The sequence below is a fragment of the Eptatretus burgeri genome, chromosome 3, assembly GCF_056783735.1.
Source record: "Eptatretus burgeri isolate ZD-2024b chromosome 3, Ebu_testis_v1, whole genome shotgun sequence".
NCBI lineage: Eukaryota > Metazoa > Chordata > Myxini > Myxiniformes > Myxinidae > Eptatretus > Eptatretus burgeri.
Genome location: NC_140963.1, coordinates 7,165,235 through 7,181,399, shown reverse-complemented (window position 1 = coordinate 7,181,399; position 16,165 = coordinate 7,165,235). Strand labels below are relative to the sequence as shown.

General features: G+C 41.9%; 1 protein-coding gene across 2 annotated transcripts in view; it reads right to left on the bottom strand.

The window, feature by feature from the left end:
- The window catches only part of LOC147029351 (polyunsaturated fatty acid 5-lipoxygenase-like), a 117,746-nt gene that overhangs the window by 94,332 nt on the left and 7,249 nt on the right, over nucleotides 1-16,165 (bottom strand). For both annotated transcript variants that reach the window (XM_085872351.1, XM_085872350.1), the window contains exons 2-4: nucleotides 15,516-15,664; nucleotides 10,258-10,459; nucleotides 5,153-5,234 (exon numbers count right to left, since the gene is read on the bottom strand). In XM_085872351.1, the coding sequence (XP_085728477.1) occupies nucleotides 5,153-5,234; nucleotides 10,258-10,459; nucleotides 15,516-15,659 (428 nt within the window). In that variant the 5' untranslated portion in view covers nucleotides 15,660-15,664. The remainder of the gene's footprint in view (nucleotides 1-5,152; nucleotides 5,235-10,257; nucleotides 10,460-15,515; nucleotides 15,665-16,165) is intronic.

Genomic DNA, 16,165 nt, shown 5'->3' with positions numbered 1-16,165 from the left:
ACCGGGATGATAGTCTATAGCCGAGTCGGGATTCAAACTCAGGCTCGAGAGCTCAGAGTGAGCATGCGTACATCTTGGCTATCCTGCCATGATGTGGTGATTCATTGCTTCATAATGACTGAAACATTTTTACACATTGTAATCATCGAATATATTTTGCCTTCCTCACTCCGGTATCGAACTGTGGTATCACAATTGAAGCTCGAAGAGGGCACACGAAATAGCTTCACCAATCACTCCAACGACACAGTTCAAGAAACTATTAAAAATGAAATGTATAATTTTTACATCCACCACCGAAAGTGAAGGAGGTGATGTTTTCACCTCTCTCTGTCTGTTACTTGCAAAATCGAAGATTTTTCAAGTGGTATATTGGTCAGTCAATTTTGTTCTTCCTTTTGTCTGTGTTTATCTCCTTCAGGTCGCAATTTTAAACAGATCTTCATGCAACCACCACATGGTAGAGTTTGTCAAAAGGATGAAGTCTATTGTTTGAGGTCAAAAGGTCAAAAGTTCAACTTTGGTGGAATTTCTAAAATCCTCAATTTTCATCCCATTGACTTGAAATTTGAAGAGGATTTACACGACCGGTCAAATGTTTTAGAACATCCCCATTTTTCCAGTTTTTACTGAAATTTAAGCAGTTTAATGTTTCAATGTACTCTGAAATTAAAGCATAGAACAAGTAAAACAATTGCAGATAAAAACGAAATCATGGAATCGTTTTGTTAAAAAAGATCTAATCTAAATTTTTGACTCATCAAAGTAGCCACCTTTTGCAGATAAAACAGGTGAACATACTCGTGGCATTTTTTCCACAATGGAAATCAAATATTGTTTGAAAAGTTCTTCCCAACACTGTTGCAGAAGTTCCCACAAATGTGTTGCACTTGAAGGTTGCATTGCTTTCACCCTTCTGTCCCGTTCATCGCAAACCAGCTCGATGGGGTCTAAGTCTGGAGACTGTGCTGGCCATTCCATGATTTGAAGCCTACCATCTTGTTATTTTCTTCTAAGGTAGTTCTGACATAGCCTGGAGGTATCTTTTTGGTCGTTATCTTGCTGTAGGATGAAACCCTGACCAACTAGGCATAGACCAGAGGGTATTGCGTGGCGCTGCAAAATGCTGTGATAGCACTTTTGGTTCAGGGTGCCAGTGACTCTGTGCAAGTCACCGACTGGATCCAGCAAAAGAGCCCCAGATCATCATGCTTCCTCCTCCATGTTTGACAGTTGGTGTGACACACTGAGGAACCATCCTTTCGCCGACTCAACGGCGTACAAAAACCCTGCGTGATGAACCGAAATTTTCAAATTTTGATTCATCGGTTCATAAGACCTTCTTTCCAGTTTTCAGGAGTCCACTGGCAGTGCTTCAAGGACCAGGCAAGCCTCTTTTTATTATTTTGCATTCCAGCAATGGCTTTCTTACTGCCAATCGACCTGTGAAACCTGCAGCTCAAAGACTTCTCTTCACCGTTGAAACTGAGACTTCCTTACTTCGACCAGTGTTAAGCTGTGCTTGAAGCTGCTGTCCTGTGAGCCGCCTATCACTCAAGCTGTTGACTCTCAGAAACGGGTCATCTCATTGTGTTGTGGTTTTGGGTCTGCCAGACCTCTTCCTGTCGAGTTTCCTCCAGTTTCCAAGTGCCTTTTGATGGTGTAGGAAACTGTACTCACTGACACCTTGGCTTCTTTGCAATTTCTCAAAAGGAAAGACCTACACTTTTAAGGGTTTATCATGTTCTGTCTGTCTTTCTTTGTTAATTGTCTTTTTCTCACCATGATGATCGCAATATACTAATTCCTGCAGTGCAATATTGTCCAAATAATGCTTCAGAGGATGTAGCAACACAGTCTGTTCCAACACTACTTTTATCTAGACAGAGGGTTTGCAACTAATCAACAAAATTTGGGACACCTGCAGGATTTGTTTGCATCATCTTTCAAGGCTTAATTTACTTCCATTGCTGCAGAACAGCTGCAGTTGTGAACCCATTACTTGTTCCTGAAAAGGCTCTTTTCAACAACTCTGAAATTTACATTATTTTTCAGTTTTTGGGAACCTAAACTTTTTTTTAACCTCTGGCAGTTTACTGCTTTGCTTTGTTCCATTTCAAGTTATTCACTTGACTTGAACTGCTTAAATTTCAGTAAAAACTGGAAAAATGGGGATGTTCTGAAACTTTTGACTGGTAGTGTATATTTCAGATCATTGAATTAAACCAGCCAATTATTTTTGAGGACATCATCAGCCAAAAGTTCAACAAAGGCTAGATTTCTAAAAATGTCAATTTTAATCTGATTAACTTGAAATTTGAAGAGGAGTTGCACATTTGAACATCAACTGCAACCACCAATTATTTCTGAGGTCAAAGTTGTTTTATGGATTGTGCAAGTATCTTGCTAAGCACATCTTCTTCTTTGTCGATTTTTGTGAAGATCCGAATCCGGATCTGGATATGAGAATTATGTAGTTTTCAAGTGATTCTTCACCATCGAGAGATGGGGCCAAAATGTATTGGGCCCGATATGTTCATGTGGATCAGGATTACGTGGCAGAATTATACACTCTCCTGAGTGCCCTTCCAGTTTAATATGCATTTATCGATGTCAAAGTGATGGGTCAGATAAAGAAAGATCATCGTATAAAAAGGGGAATATTGGTGCAAAATAAAATTTCACATTTTCCGCGAGCCAGCCAATGCCAAATGCAACGCAAAATAACGTTGGGCCAAACACAGGTGAGTGGCCCTTGAACTGTGTTCAATTCAATTGATATGCAGTTTTCAGCGACAGTGCGAATATTGTAAAATGCTCACCAAGTGGCTTAAGCACACAAGGAAGCAGTCCAACAAAACGGTTGTTAAGGAACAGCCTTGGCAACTATTTGCAATTGCCGATCCATCAAATTCAACACCTCCCGGAGACTGCAAAATGTCAGACCATGTCCAAATTGAACAAAGGAACACTTTTCAAGCAGTCAGAACTGCTACTAAGTTTGATTCTGGAGCTTAAATCTTAAAATTCAGCTTAGTTTAACATATTCTGGAGGTTATTGCATGTGTGGAAATTAAATAAACCCACAAACGCTGTGGTGTCCAGGCAGTTATAAGCAATGCAATGTATCCAGCGATTCGTAGGTATAATGATCAGGCATTTGATGATATGAGTGAGGAAAGTGAAAAAAACTTTAGCATTGAGTAATTGTTGTGGCCTATTCCAAGTCAAGGCATTGTTGAGCAGGCCAAAAAAGAAAAAGCGAAGAACCCGTCAACGGAGAGCAAGGTGTCTGAGGATGCGTATGATAAAGGATATAAATAAATAAGGCTGTTAATTATTTCAAAAGGGGTGTTTTAATGAACTCAAACTCCCAGTTTTCACTCGTGCACTCCCTTCGAGTTCCCTTCGTATGCATGCAAAGTTTCCGGCTGTGAGGTTTCATGGTTTTGAAGTCAAAGAGCAGACACATACACTGACATTTATTAGTTTTGATGACATAGTTTAGCCATCTTGAAAGAATGTAAAATGATTGATTGGAAGACAATAAGTGGTGAAAACGGTTCAATCACAATATTGACGTCACCATCTTGGATTTATGCAAATTTGGCACAGTTCCACCACCACTTGGATTTAGGAGAACTTTTGATCTGTCATTCTTGGGACATGTGGTGGTAAAATTAATTCTGTTACAATTGTGGTGGGTTGGTGTCCATTTTGTCATAAAATGATGGCTAAAAGTTTTACAAGTGCAGTCATCAAGGCTTGTGTGATTAAAAAAAACCGTTTTGTGTTCATGCTCAGTTGATGCAATTTGATCCACTGGATTTAGAAACATGAATTTGGTTTCAGGATCACAAAGGAGCCATGAAAAGAACCTGAATTTGAACTTTACCTGAAAGGTATCTCAACTGGAATAGCACTGAATTTCTGCAAACATTTACGTAAAATTAATTATACAATCTACGATGTACTTCCTTCACATTTGATATCCGGTCATGAGTCTCACATCACTTATTACAGCAATATTGATGATGTGCTGGTTTAGGCAGTTTATTGGAAAATGAAATGCTTTTTCATTTCATTGCTTTCAACACTCCCTGAAAACGATAACGAGAGAGTTCATAGAACACATTACACCATGCTGTCTTGAGGAACAAGGGACAAGGCACGGTCTTTGAGCGGCAAATTTGATTGGTCGTGATGACATACAATGTTGTAATATTTTGTTCAAGTACTGCTAAATGGAAGGGTTTTGAAAGTGCCAATAAACATTATTCGTGTTCTGGTGTTCAAATATATTATTCAATTTATATAAAATAAAGGTTTTAAAGGTTGTAGAAAAAAAAAATTCCAGAAGTTTACCGACATTGACGCAGTGTATTCACAACACCTAATTTAACACGTTACATTAGTTCTTCGTACCTGTTCTTTATGTCCTTTATGATGTCATTAAAAACAGTAAGTTTCCTGTTTGGAATGATTTTAAATTTCGGTTGACTAGCAGACAGAATTAAAAAAAAACTCACTCCTTTCTGTACATGTTAGCTGTTAGCTGTTAATTGTTAGCTGCAATTGAGACAAATTCAGAGCTGTACTACTGCTGAGATACAGGTTCGTTTTCCAATTTGTGTTCAAAATGTAACATTCAATTGAAATCAAGTTGTTTTTTGATGATAAACTGATGTTTGTGGACAGACAGACAGAAGTGAATCAATTGCTTCACCCCGATTTTTGTGTCACATGCGTGGGGGAATAAAACCTGTGATTCCACCCATGAATCAATCATAAAAATCCAATTAACAAATCAATTATGAACAAGCACACAAGAAACACTCCACTGAATGACTATGTGGAATGTAGTCCAGGTTCACTGTGTCAGTGCCCAAAATGAATGATATCCAACAATATCCCACATCATTGAGAATGGCCATATTACTGAACGTGTTCAATCAGTGGAATGCAGATGATGTCATCTGATTTTTCAACAAGAAAACATGTTGCATGTGGCTCCTATTGCTCATAAAGGTGAAAAGATGAACTTGTGCACATGCAGTTGTTGATTGAAAGAGAGTAAGAGAAAAAATAAAACCTAAGATATGGCAACATACAACTTGTATTCCAAAACCTGCGATGTGACAACCAAACTCACTTGAACATCTCCTTCCTTCTCTGCTTCTCCTCCTCGCGATGGGACTTCAGGATCGCCTGATGTTCATGCTGTGGGAGAGAGGCTGGGAGGGCAGGAACATGTGGAGTGAATAATGATGATTGTCAGACTTGGAGTGTTTTCAGTTGTAAAAAAAAAAAAATTGAGATTGAATGATCATTATTAAGGGGGTTAGTGTTAGTTTTACACAAAACTCAATCACGTGTGTCAAGAAAATGTACACACAGTGTACAGAATATTTTTGTCCATAAGATAAAAAAACAAATGCTGTTCTTGAGGGAAAGAAGGTGGAGGGTGTTGTACAATGATGGAAGGTTAAGGGAGTCATGTGATCAATGTTGTGACAATGTACGGTGCAGTGAAGCTGCCTGACCAACTAAGGTATTGAGAGAGAAATTCCGACTGAAAAAGAACAAGTTTGAAAACAATTGGTGAAGTGTGGAAAAAAACATCAATGAAAATGAGGCAAACAATTCAGAAGGATTCACCAGGAACGATACATATGACTGACACACATGGCGGAATGTTTGAAAACCACACTTCTCTCACCTTTTTATAAAGTGCGGAAAGAGCAGAGGGTGCAAGACCAGAAAGGAGATGGTTTTAGACAGAAACACCACCGAACTTTCAGCGGTGGTGAAGTGATAGGCCAAAAGACTCATTAATTGTGGCAGATTCCAATAATCTTGACAGCCTTGGTTAACACGGCATTAAGCAGAGCGTGTTGTGAGGTTGGGGAGTCAGCCAGGAGAGGAGAGCATACTCCATCAAACTGAGAACGAAGGCCTTGCAGATGGATGGGAGATCAAGTGTGCCAAGGAAGGCCAAATTGGCTTTGGAGGCCAAATTTGAAAGGTGCTTTGCCAAAGAAAGATAATGGCTGATTGTATCAGAGCAACTGCCTCACCACAGGATTCAGTGTACCATGGGCAGGAAGAGGGAAGGTTAATTGAAGACGAGATGGGATTACATCAATAACACTCCACTGAATGAATATGTGGAATGTCATCCAAGATCACTGTGTGAGTGACCAAAATTAATGATCTCCAACAATATCCAGTATCAATTAGAATGGCTCTATAACTGAACGTGTTCAATCAGTGGAATATATATGATGACAGGTCAGGCCAGATTAAATGTGTGACTTGCTACAGGAACCACACAAACCTGTACTAACCTGTTTAATGGTCGGGTTGTCGTGAACTAAACCATCTCCCACACCCGGTTCCCTGGTGAGGAGAGTGAAAAGATATGGACACCCGGCAGGACTAAAAACAAAACCTGTCAAAGGGCAGAGGAGATCCTTGTGAACCAACGGCCATTCATATCTGGTGCACAACTGTCTGTGGATGCCCTCCTGCAGTTGGGTTACTTTTTTTTTCATGAAGTTGGTGTCAGGATTTGCACTCCGGCCAGCGGAGAACACTTCATTCCACAAAACACACAAATGCAAAGAAAATGAAAAACCCACTCTGTGGGAGTACCTCTTGTGCTGCTGTCCTTCGCAGGAGAGCTCTCTGGATGACGGGATTAGGGCAAAGTCAAGAGGGACCCCGATTCCTTGATAGGAGGAAAAGCATGGGATAAACTTCCTTGGTCAGATTGCAGTGGTGTATGGCGGAGTGGTGCTGAGGTGTCATCCACCAGATGGTGGTCTCCTTGGGTTAACCTGAGGCAGTCCCTTCAGGTGTGTGCCTGGAATGTCCTATCCCAAAGAGAGAATAATCTGTTCCTGTTATTATCTGAGCTCAAGAATTTGAACATCAGTATTGCAGAACTCCAAGGTTCAGAGAACGGATAGTGGTAGGATCATGGTGGGTGGTTACATCGACTATTGGTGTGGTCGCTGTGAAGGTTACCATGCCCAAGAAGTTGCTGTTGCTGTCCAACAAGCTGACTCGAATGATGGTTGAGGTAAAAACAGTCAAGGAGCGTATTATGAGACTAAAGATTCATCTCTCCTTGGGTGTCGTTTCCCTGGTCTCTGTATATGCTCCGACTGAGGGGAGTGATCTCACTGTGAAGGACGCATTTTATGTCACGCTCAAGTTTTGGTTGATCAGTGCCCCAGACGAGATACACTTCTCGTCTTGGGGGATTTCAAGGCATCGACTGGAACTGATCGTGATGGTTAAGAGACATGTGTTGGTCCCCGTGGGTCTGGAACTGTGAACCAGAATAGCACTAAGTTCCTTGACTTTGCAAGAAGTCGTGGACCTATGGTGGCTGGTTCATGGTTTCAGTGCCCACAGGCTCATTGCTGTACTTGGTATTCCATCGCTGGTGGTGTGTCAAAGGGGATTGATGATGTTCTCATTGATGGTCGCTGGAGGATGATCCAGAACTGCAGGTTCCACCGGAGTTCTCATGTCCTCAACACCGACCACAGGATTGTTGCAGCAACTCTGAAGTTACAGCTTAAATCCGAGAGAATGGTACCATCCCAGCCGATGCTGGATGTTGGCAAATTCAATGGTGAAAGGTTAGCCGAGGAGTTTGCGAACAGGCTGAGTTGGGAATTGGACAGTGTGCGTGCTTCACGGAATCCTAAGGAGTGGTGGAGTGCCTTCAAGACCACAATCCTTGATGTTGCCGGTGCATGTCCTGGAACACACCGCAAGGCGAAGAGGAAGTTTGTCTCTCAAGACAAACTGGATACCATGGATCAGAGTCTGAGAGTCAGGCTTCATGACAGAGCTGAGCTGTTCAGAGAATCGAGGTGTAAAACTGCACATGCACCAAGGGTGGACAAGGAGGCCTATGTTCGAGAAATCTGTGAAGGAGAAGAGCATCACCTGTGGTCAGGTGATTCTCTTTCTGCTACAGAGGAATTCGTGCATTGCGTTCCTCCAAGCCCATCCCTCAGTGTACTGCAGTTAGAGGCGAAGGGTGTTGGGCTCTTGACAGAGAAGTTCGAAGTGAACGCCCGCTGGGCCGGTGACTTTGAGCGGCTGTACCAGGCTGACCCACCAGCTGTTGAGTTGGACATCAGGAGTGTGACTATCTCTATTGCTGACGCTCCAATCAACTGTGATCCACGTTCCTTTGTGGAAACACAGGTTGGGATGAACCGGTTGAAATGGGGTAAAGCTCCTGGGATGTGTGGCATCCATGCTGAATTTCTCAAGGCTGGTGAAAATGTTGTACTCGTGTCATTGCATGCAGTTCTGTGCTCTGTCTGGAACACAGGCATCATCCCAACTGACTGGAAGAGAGGCCTTGCTGTTCCTCTTTGGAAAGGGAAGGATGATCACCAGGACAGCAACAACTACCGAGTGGTGATGCTGCTCTCAGTGTCAGGCAAGATCTTTGCTCGTATAATTCTTGATCGGGCTCACCACCATCTGCTTGAGCATCTGCGCCCAGAGCAGTCAGGATTTACACCAAAGAGGTCAAAGATTGACCATATCCTTGTTCTGCAGGTCCTTTCCGAATGCAGAGGAGAGTTTCAGCAGAGGCTGCTTACAGCCTTTGTTTATCTCTGCAAAGCATCTGATTCAGTGAATTGGGATGCCCTCGGGAGGATTCTTGATCTTCATTGGTTGCCACCTAGACTGATCAATCTGATGTCTGAACTATCCTCTGGTCCTGAGAGTGCTGTGAGATGTGGTGAAACCATCTCTGACTTATTTCCAAGTTGTTTCTGGAGTTTGTCAGGGGTGTGCACTGGTCCCCACACTTTTTGGTACTTGTATGGACTGAATTCTGGGGAGGATGTCAGAGAGATCAAGCTGCGGTGCATCGTTTGGGAATGTCAAGATCTCTGACCTTGATTTCGCAGATGATGCAGTCATCTTTGCAGATTCTCTTGATATCCTGTTGGGGGCCCTCAAGATGCTGAATGAGGAGTCGGAGCCACTGGGATTACGAGTTGCCTGGGTCAAAACTAAGATCCAGGCTTTCAATAACATCTTGGATGCTGCTATCTTGTCTGTACCCGTTTGTGCTGAGGGTGTTGAGGTCACGGAGAGATTCACTTACTTTGGCAGTGATATTCATGTCTCTGCTTGCTTTGAGCCAGAGGTCAAAAGATGTCTGGGTCAGCCTGGGGAGTCATGGATTTACTAGATCATGGGGTGTGGTGCTGTCGGAACCGGTGCAGGACTAAAGTCCAAGTCTTCAGGTCCATGGTGCTTCCAGTCTTGCTCGACGGATGTGAGACTTGGAATCTGACTCGGGATCTGAGATGGAGACTTAATTCCTTTGGTACCATGACTCTTCGGAGAAATTTTGGCTATCTCTGGTCAGACTTTGTGTCCAATGAGCGGTTGCTGAGAGGGACTCAAATGAGATTTGTTTCCTGCATAGTCCTTGAGCGTCAGTTGCGGCTGTCTCGACATGTGGCTCGTTTTCCTGATGCTGATCCTGCTCACCAGATTCTCTCAGCGAAGGAGCCTCCTGAATGGAGGAGGCCAATGGGTCGACCACATGCCTCATGGTTGCAGGAGGTTGATCAGCATTTCAAGCAGATGAGGATGAGCCAGGGATCTGCCTGGGGGATGACCAGATTGAGTCCCCTGGAGTACCGCTCGAAAGTGGACGCAGAGACGCACTTCTCCAGTGCATGCTCCCATACCTGACCTGACAAGAGATGGGATGAATCTGTGCATGAGAGAGAGCAAGTTTCTGTGGAAGAATTCCCATGCTGAGTTTACATCAGGGGCAGTAGATATGGGAGATGAGTCCTGAAACGAGATGGCTGCTTGCAATCCTGTGTCAATCTGCTTGAAGGAAATGTTGAGACAAATCTCTGAGATTACCAGAGCTGTGGACTTTCATCAGCACAAGATAACTCTTGCCATAATCTTTTTCCACCAACCCTGTGTGCATATGTTATAAATAGATCATCCCTTAATATGATGCTGAATGGTTGAATGTGGTTGTTAAATGTCGTGAATACTGCATTGTATGATCATAAAACATGCCAGAAGCAGCGAAATGCAAAATTTCCTGAAACACTTGTAAAATGTTACTCAATATCTTCAGGATGGGGATGGCATTATTTTCTGCACAGCATGCTTGTGCCAATCCAAATGGTAAGGTGCTTTGGTTGAAAGTTTCAAATCCAATGATGGTGAAAGTTTTACCTGTGGCAGTACGAAGCTCCAACATTGGATTGTCCCCCAGAAGCCAGCAGTATCCTGGGAAGTAGGTGATCTTCCCTTCAGAATCTTTCACTCGCACAGACTCACAGTGCCAATCATCCGACTCCAGGAACGTTTCCTTTTCAAATCTCACCAGTAAAATCTCACCCAGTTCATCAACACTCTCTACCGTGTAATCATCCACCTGCAGAGGAAGGGGAGGAAAACATCACATCCATCAGAATGTACAGATGTGTATGTATATATATAAATATATATATATATATATATTTATATATATATATATATATATATATATATATATATATATATATATATATATATATATATATATATATATATATATATATATATATATATATATATATATATATATATACATATATATATATATATATATATATATCCTGGTGTTGGCGCAGTGGTTAGGGCAGCGGCTTGGGATCCAAAAGGTCCTGAGTTCAAGCCCCGTTGGGCCACTGAATTAATACACCAGGGGGTTGACTCAGCCTGTCATCCTTCCGAGGTCGGCGAAGTGAGTACCAGTGTACTGGGCCGGTGTATACCCCGGTTAAAATAGGTGTACCATATCCCTGTGTCGTAGGAGGCGACCAAGGTTGCGTCAGGAAGGGCATCCGGCGTAAAACATGTGCCAAATAACTATGCGGATCATACGGATGATCCGCTGTGGCGACCCCTAACGGGAGCAGCCGAAAGAAGAAGAAGAAGATATATATATATATATATATATTGCATATACAGTGCCTAGAGAAAGCCTAAACAACCTTTCAAAATTTTCACTTTTTGTTGTCTTAGAACCTGGAATTAAATTACATTGAAGCAAACCTTTCCCACCATTATTTCCACATTGTAACCCACAACTTCCAAGTGAAAAACAAATTCTACAAATTTCAGAAAATTAATTGAAATACAAAATTAGAATATCTTGGCTGGATAAGTGTCCACATTCCAGATCGTCACGACCACACTACCAATACTTTGGATTTACTCTTCACTTCCAATCCGTTACATTACAACTACACAATTTCACATCCAATTGGTTCTTCTGACCACAATCGTGTGAACATCACTTTACTTCCCACCACTTCTTGTCTGGTTTGCATATCAAGTGATGGTGTCTGAGAAACAGGACCGATTTGATCTTTGCACCAGCAGACAAGGGTAGTGGCAGTAATGGACAAGGAGTCGAACCATGGTAAAATCATATCACTACAGGAGGATGGTAAAACTTATCAAAAATTACCAGATGACCCAACTCTGAAATACAAAACGCTGAATTGAGAAAATACAATGAAAATTAAATAACTACTGTGACACTGAAGACATATTCACCCCCATCAAAGTCAAAACCACAACAATATGGAGAACTGCCTTGATGGGGATGATTCCTTTTGTACCCATGACTTGACCCTGGATACCCCCAGCATGTGTGTAAAATTTGGTGCGAATTGGCCCAGTCATACAGGTGGAAGTAACAAGTCAGCTCCCCACCTTCATGGGGGAAGAGGGAGAAGGGGAGGGGGGAGTTTTGTTGTACCCGTGACTGAAACCTATGTACCCCCAGCCCGTATGTGACGTTTGGTGGAGATTGGTCAAGGGCTGTGGAATTGCATAGAAATCAAAGAAAAGTCTTCACACAGTCACACACACAGTCACACACAGTCACACACAGTCACACACACAGTCACACACACACACACACACCTCCATCCAGGCAATCCAGCCCATTTTTTCACTTCATCGAGAACAAATTGCAACAGAATTTTTTTTTTGGCCCAATGCATTTCTATGAGGTTCCCAGAACACCTTACCAAAAGTCCTAAGAAATTCCTGTTGCAGAACTACGTCTAATTTGCATAAATCCAATATGGCGGCCAATTATCAATATTGTGCCATATCTTTGTCACAGATAACATATTTGAGTGATTTCAACTTCGAGAATGGGTATTGTATACAAGGATGCATTGAGCATATTTTTAAACTTCCCTGGAACAAAATCTCATTTGCATAAATCCAATATGGCCACCACTTATCAATATCTTGCCAAATATTTGCTCTCAGATGATGTATTTTAGTGATCTAAATTTCTATAATGAGATCTTTGGATCCAATGATGCATTTGTAATACTTAAAAATTTCATTGGATGCATCTAGGACACACGCTATATGCAAAGTCTGCATATGTATACCTGCAAATGATGATTAATCTGCCAGAAAGTCATCCAGATGTCCATCAGCAATTTGAGAAAGGATACCATGTGGTGAGGCGCAGTGATAGGTACTGGGCAGGACTATCCATGGATCTCACAATTGAGCAAGTGCTGATGAGAAGTATAAAGACACATGGAGGCCTGACAAGAGGAAAAGGAATGACAGAAACTCAGCGTTTGGTGTGGGTCCTTTCCATGCCAGGATGTGCAAATATCAACGAGGCCATGCAGAAGCTCAGTGGCATCTCATTTGAGACCAGAGACCAGCACAAAGACCTGTCAAAAGCTAGACAAGCAAGAGATGTCAATGACACCCTTGATCTTATCAGCTATCTCAGGGAGAGAGATCCATTCGCATGGGACCCGTCCCTGTTTAACATTGCAAATGGCATGACAGCCCAGGAAGAAGTCAACGTTGAAAGATCAAGAACCGTTGGAGAAAAGATTCTTGCATTCATGGTTGGAAAATCTGTAGAAGAGTTCACCTTCCGGAAATGTGATCGAGCAGTGACACTTAATTCAAGATCAACTGTCAAGATCAAAGGTGAATCTGTGAAGGTAGATCCACAGTTGATCTTCCAGAGACTGGTAACCATTGGGGAGCGCTGTGAAGATCTACAGTCACTCTTCAAATATGAACTGTGTAGTTACCCCCCAGCATTGTTTGAATCTTCCTTCCTTCCCCTGCAGGATAATAAGACTGTCCTTGCCTATGTTCTCTGGAAGACCATGCAAGGGGAGAAACGAGAACCAATTGGAAATGTCCAGTATATCCTCGATGGTGGTGCGCTGCTTCATCGTCTTCCATGGCCAAGAGGTTCCACATATGAGAGTGTCAGTCAGCTTTACGTCACACATGTCACACATAAATATGGGGCTGCTACCATTATCTTTGATGGATACCAAGACGGTCCAACAACAAAAGATGCCACGCACATGAGAAGGACAGGGGCTTGTTCAGGCATGACAGTAAACTTCACTGGTGGAATGGTTATACAGCCCAAGAAGGAGGAATTCTTGAAAAATGTGACAAACAAACCGATTTATTGTTTATCTTAGTGACAAACTAGAGCGGGCTGGGTGTAATATAGATCATGCAAAGCATGATGCTGGTGTGCTCATTGTCCAAACAGTTGTTGCATCTGCGAGAATCAAAGACACTGTCCTAATAAGGGATGACACAGATTGCTCATCCTCCTTCTACATCATGCTGAACTGGATGCACGTGACTTGTTCCTGGCCCCAGAGCCCAGGCAATCAGCAAAAAAGACCAGGATATGGTGCATAAAGCAGTCTAAGGAATTTATTGGTCCTGATGTTTGTGACCATGTGTTGTTTATCCATGAAATCCTTGGCTGCGATTCAACTTCTCGCCTGTTTGGATTGGGAAAGGGGTTAGCAGTAAGGAAGATCAAGAGTGTTGCCCTGTTCCATCAGCAAGCTAAGGTGTTCAGCCAAGAAGGACATGTGGCAAAACAGGACATTATTGCAGCAGGAGAAAAAGCACTTGTGTCATTATATGGTGGTGCCAAAGAACAAGGACTGGACACTTTACGATACACGTGATTTTGTGAGAAGGTTTCCAAGAGCACATCTCAGGTAGAACCTCAAAATCTACCCCCAACCTCAGCAGCTGCAAAGTATCACAGCCTCTGTGTATATTATCAGATGATGGAGTGGAAAGGAAGAAGCATCAATATGAAGCCAGAAGAGTGGGGATGGCACATGGTGGATGGACAATGTTTGCCAATACAAATTGACCAGCTTGCAGCCCCATCAAAACTACTGGATATCATCTGTTGTAACTTTAAAACAGACTAATACAAAGAGGTGCACATGCAGAAAGTATAGTCTGCATTGCAGTGCTGTTTGTGGAGAATGCCGTGGGACAACTTGTGCCAACCCACAGCCACCAGATTTCACTGATGACGATAATGATGACCTTGATGGGCATCTTCAGGAGGGTATTAATATGCCTGCAATGAAACACAAGCCAAAGAAGTGACAGTCATAAATTTGATCACAAAATATCGATATTTGGTGGCCATATTGGATTTAAATACACCAGGAGGAGTCATCCATCATTTTATTTAAACCCATCCAATCAAAATATTCAACGATCCTAAATTTAGCCTTTGATCCCCTCAAATATTCTCGAAATATAAACCACTCAAACCTGTTGTCTGAGAGTGAACATATGGCAAAATATTGATATTTGGCAGCCATATTGGATTTATGCAAATGAGATGTGGATCAAAAAACATCCAAGAAAAATGTTAAATACTCTAAATGCATTCTTGTATGCAAAAGACATATACTAGAAGTTGAAATGGCTCAAGTATATCATCCAAGGGCAAAGATGTGGCAAAATATTGATATTTGGCGGCCATATTGGATTTATGCAAATGAGATTTTGTTCCAAGGAAGTTTAAAAGCATTATAAATACATGCTTGTTTTCAAAATACCCATTCCAGAAGTTGAAATCACCGAAATATGTTATCTGTGAGCAAAGATATGGCACAATATTGATAATTGGCCGCCATATTGGATTTATGCAAATTGGACGTATTTCCGCAACAGGGATTTCTTAGAACTTTTAGTATGGCGCCATGGGGACCTCATAGAAATGCATTTTGCCAAAAAAATTCTGTTGCAATTTGTTCCCGATCAAACCTTATTTTGCCTGGACGACTCGTCCATTTATCATAGATGTGAGTTTTAATTGGTTTGTGTAACATTTTAGCTTCATTAAACTCTCTTAGCACTGCAAAGTTGGCTGAGAGAATGAAGCATAACATGCATACAATGAATTAGATTGCCTTTACCTGTGGTTGGTTTATTTTATCAACCTCAAATCACGATTTGCATCAGGAGGGGTGTCACATGATACTGTTACCACAAGTGAAGATCGATCTTATCCAGCAAAGGATTTTGTAAACAACTATCTTTCATTCAAGTCCAGTCATGTTGGAGATAAATATAATAATGAGTAAAAGGGTGAAACTCACAGATCCTCGTTCGAAGTCTTTGCCAAAATTGTCGAGCAGAGTTCGCTCGCTCTCGCCATGCTCTCCAATCAGCGTTGCATACAAGTAATCGTATGTACCTGCATCGTCATGATCACTCGTTGTGATTGTTAATGTGTAGTTCATTGTGTCTGGGGGGAAAGGAGACATAACCAAAATGTGTCTTATGTCGATATGTATGGATGTGCAATATGCCTGCATACAATCAATTGTCAGCAGGCACTTCACATCGTTTCAACATTGCAGCTTGCTTAAAATAATCTCGTGATATCCCAGCAACAAGTAAAAACCAACATAAAATGGCATATCCCCTGTTATTTCAGTAATTTTGCTGCATGGAGTTAAAGGTACAACTAAAACGGTATCCAGTCTACCAATCGGCAATCTTTAATTACATTCCAAAACAAAGTGAGGAGAACGCGTACGCCATCACGTACTGTGCTTGTGCTAAGTTTGAACAAAAATCTGGCCATGGATGTCTGAGAAATGGTTGGGGACACATTTAAATAACAAAATGGCCATCAATCGGCCATATTGGATTTGATGTCGGACAAAAAATATTACGTGCATCTGGAAGCAATCATTCGTTTTGTGTGCCAAATTTGAACATCAGTAAATGAACGTCTGAGGAA